General features: G+C 38.0%; 1 protein-coding gene across 1 annotated transcript; it reads left to right on the top strand.

Annotated features, from left to right (window-relative positions):
* Window positions 1–1,720: 1,720 nt before the first annotated feature.
* Window positions 1,721–3,150, top strand: LOC117485556 (holotricin-3-like). The gene is made up of 4 exons (XM_034134135.1): window positions 1,721–1,806; window positions 1,924–1,965; window positions 2,052–2,497; window positions 3,065–3,150. Exons 2-4 carry the CDS (start codon window positions 1,947–1,949, stop codon window positions 3,098–3,100), a joined length of 501 nt encoding a protein of 166 aa, XP_033990026.1. The 5' UTR covers window positions 1,721–1,806; window positions 1,924–1,946; the 3' UTR covers window positions 3,101–3,150.
* Window positions 3,151–3,867: the final 717 nt, after the last annotated feature.

Raw genomic sequence — 3,867 nt, 5'->3', positions numbered from 1 at the left:
GTCTGCAGGGCTTCATGGGGTCGCAAGGCATTTTACATTTTAAGAGTTGTAACATAACTAATACAAAAACTGAAGAATGTGCCTATGTCTCAGAGTTTAATCCTTTTTTGGAAAGAACATTTAAATAATTGGGTAGAGTTTGGATTATTATTTAAAGTGGACCTATCATGCTATATTTGAATAATATAGTGTAGGACCATACCTATATAAGGCATATTTATACTTTTTTTTTTTTCAAAATACCAAACAGATCATGCATTTTAGCCATGCCTCATTTTGCTCAATTTGAAAAATGTTAGCTCTGTTTTTGCAAGGGCTGATTCTGTGAGAACAGCACCATCTACAGGCCTGGCATATGTACTACAGCGTCTCCAGCGCTTTCGAACGGCAATGGCCGTGGCTGTCTCCTCCTGATTGGTGGAGTTGGCCCAATAGCCGTAGCGCCACCGTCCTGACGTCAGGACAGTGTTCAAATCTGGATCAGTTTTTATCAGATCCGTTGCAGCCCCTTTTTTAGAGATTTGGGTATGAAGGAAAATAGAGAGGGTTGTGTTTTCTGACACTTGGTGAGTTCCCTGGAACACCGGGGACACATATTCATGTATAAAAGACGTACAAAAGTGCATTTTGCATGATAGGTCCCCTTTAAGATATAAAGTAGTTTGAATAGTTTTTTTGTCAGGATAATTTAAATTGTTTGTTGTTGTAATAATCATTCTGGCCACAAGAGGCTGAAGTTCTATTTCTACATCCCTGTGCATCTAATCACGCCACCAAGTGTTGAAAATAATATTGCAAGATAAATCTAAAAATAAAACTGACATGCAAAAAATAAACATAATACTCCTACGTCATCAGGCAGTCTCCCACACAATACAATCTATGTACAGTGGGTTTACAGAAAATTGATTGGCAGCCATTTTGGTAATTGCTCAAGTAATAGAAAAACAAAAAACATTTTACAGATCCAGCTAGTACTTGTAAGGAAGTATGTTTTTAGTGTGTATTTCTACCTAGGTCAAGGATATGTCAACTTTAACCACCACTGATGATACAGTATGACTGATCTACTCCCCCACCCCCCCACTGTCCATCATTAAAGCTAGTATTTCTTACAATGTCCTGCCTCTTAACTCTACATTTCATTTGACGTCATGGTTTCGTATTACACTATGTGTGTTATCTTTCACTGTGCATTCATATTACCTTTATGTACCCAAGGAGTGTTGAGCGACCTTTGTTTGGCATTGACTTTACTAATAGCTTCACCCTGTTACATTCACATGAACCTAGATTTAATCACCTGCTCATTCATACAATTTTTTGTCTTTTAATAATGCCATTTCATCTTTGACACATAGATAAGTCTGATAAGTGTACTAACGAGGGATTAATACAATATTAATTGATGTTATATTGCTTTCTGCCTGATTAAAGTCATCTATATGATTGTCGAGAAGGGATATGTGCAGAAACTCAGCTTATATTAACACAATCTCAAGATTAAAATGTATTTAAATATTTCAAGTGTTATGAGATTGCAAAGGGTCAAATATCTCTAACTGGTGGACCAAAAGATTATTTGTAAACCTGATTTTTTCTTGCAAATTCAAATCGTTTGGGTGTGGGAATCCATATCTCAGACTGCACATGGTTCCTATTGACTGTATGTTAAAGATTACACAATCACACCCATTTAGCTCACAAAGCAGAAATGTCCTGATGGGTGTTCTGGCTCTGCCCCCTGTGAGGTGGCCTGCAGATAAAAAGGAGGTGGAGGCGGTGTGATCTGCTCTCCTGCACACAGTAAGTTCACCTCCGAAACTCAGCTGAGGATTCTCTGTAAGGTTCTGAAATACAGAATGATTGTATATATGTGTGTTACCTAAATTAACTGTGCTTTTGTTTTCTGTTTTGCTTTAGGAATCTTTATCTGAGGTTTCAGAATGTACGGAAACAACCAAGGTAAGTATCAAAATCACTGTCTATAAAAAAAATATGGATTACAGACCTGATGTTTAGTTTTGCTAAGTCCTCCTCCTTGTGTTTAGGAAACCAGTACCCTCCTGGTCACCCGAACCATCCTCAGCAGATGCCGGGGGGATACCCTCATCCTCGGGGCTCTGTCCCACCACCAAACTACCCCCCTCAACACGGAGGCCAACACGGACCAGGACCGGGTTATGGGCCAGGACCGGGTTATGGGCCAGGACCGGGTTATGATCCAGGTTATGGTCAGGGAACTGGAGCTGGTTGTGGACCTGGTTTTGGTCAAGGCCAAGGACAGGGCCATGGCCAATGCCACGGTCAGGGTCATGGGCACGGACACGAACATGGGCATGGACAGGAACATGGACACGAACATGGACACGAACATGGGCATGGACACGAACATGGGCATGGACATGGACCATGTCCTGGAAAGGGCCATGGCCATAAACACAAGCATGGTCACAAGCATGGCAAGTGCCACAAGAAAGGAAAGGACTGTCACGGGGTAAGATTCAAACATTATTTTTATTAATGCATGTTGGTTATATTTACAAAAAAATTGAAAATAACTCCTTTTTGTATTCACACTTTGGTTTTTGCAATTTATAGGATCAAGGATCAGCTGTTTAGAAGAAAAAAAAACATTGTATCTATAAAAAATAAATATAAATTAAAAATGAAAACTTAATACAAAATAAAAAGTAATATTACATACAATACAATCCTATCAATGTAAATGCATAAAAAAATGAATGAAATACAAAAAGCAATACTGATATTCCCAATATTATATATATATATATATAAAAAAAGAAAATCTGAGTGTATCACATGATATCAAAGAAGTATTGTATTTTTGAAAATAATTCAAAATATTTTTCAAGAAATAATGACACTTTCCTTACATTGTGTGTGTGTGTGTGTGTGTGTGTGTGTGTGTGTGTGTGTGTGTGTGTGTGTGTGTGTGTGTGTGTGTGTGTGTGTGTGTGTGTGTGTGTGTGTGTGTGTGTGTGTGTGTGTGTGTGTGTGTGTGTGTGTGTGTGTGTGTGTGTTGTGTTCTTCCCCCCTGCAGTCCTCCAGCAGCTCCTGCAGCAGCGACTCGGACTAGATGAAGGTTCCTGATTGGATGAGAAGCAAGACAAGCTGGAAACATTCTCCTCATACTATATATTACAATCAATATATTACTGTTAAATAATTCTTCATGTATCATTTAAAAATAGATTATGTATCGAACATTATTGTATCGCTGATAGTGTTTGTGTGAATGTAAAAGTGCATATGAAAATGCTAGTAAAGTAAACTTGCAATGGCTTAGTTTTTTCGTTTGCTTTTTGTAAGGAACTATTACAGCAGTGTATGCTTTTGATATATTATTATTTGAGCGCTCTCTTGTGTTTTACATTTCATCTGACCTCATGGTTGCATATTACACTGTGTGGGTTATCTATCAGTGTGTATTCATATTATCTTATTTACCCAGGGAGCGTTGAATTAAGACCTTTATTCTGAGTGATTTTGAAATAGTTACACACCCTGCGGCTCCCCATTGCATTCTCATGAACCAGGTTGAAATTAATTTAAACTCATGTCCTAAACTCTGACATTTTGAATTACATCTGATCAGAGTGGTCAACATACATTTCTGAGAACCAATTACTGATTTCATTTCAACTTTCAGTCAAGGTTATGAAAAAATATCCATGACTGACATCGAGTGCAAATGAGACGGAGGGGGGGAGGACTTCTAGCTACAGTGTTGAGAAAGGAAATGTGCAGAGTTTAACAAAATCTCAAGATCAAAAATGTATTCAAATGTGTTTCTAAACCAAAAATATTTGTTCTAGATTTTTCAAACAAGTTTTTGTTGGGGGG

This window comes from Trematomus bernacchii, unplaced genomic scaffold (genome assembly GCF_902827165.1).
Source record: "Trematomus bernacchii unplaced genomic scaffold, fTreBer1.1, whole genome shotgun sequence".
In the NCBI taxonomy this organism is placed as follows: Eukaryota; Metazoa; Chordata; class Actinopteri; order Perciformes; family Nototheniidae; genus Trematomus; species Trematomus bernacchii.
The sequence above is the reverse complement of the archived record's forward strand: the minus strand, read 5'-3'. Positions and strand labels throughout refer to the sequence as shown.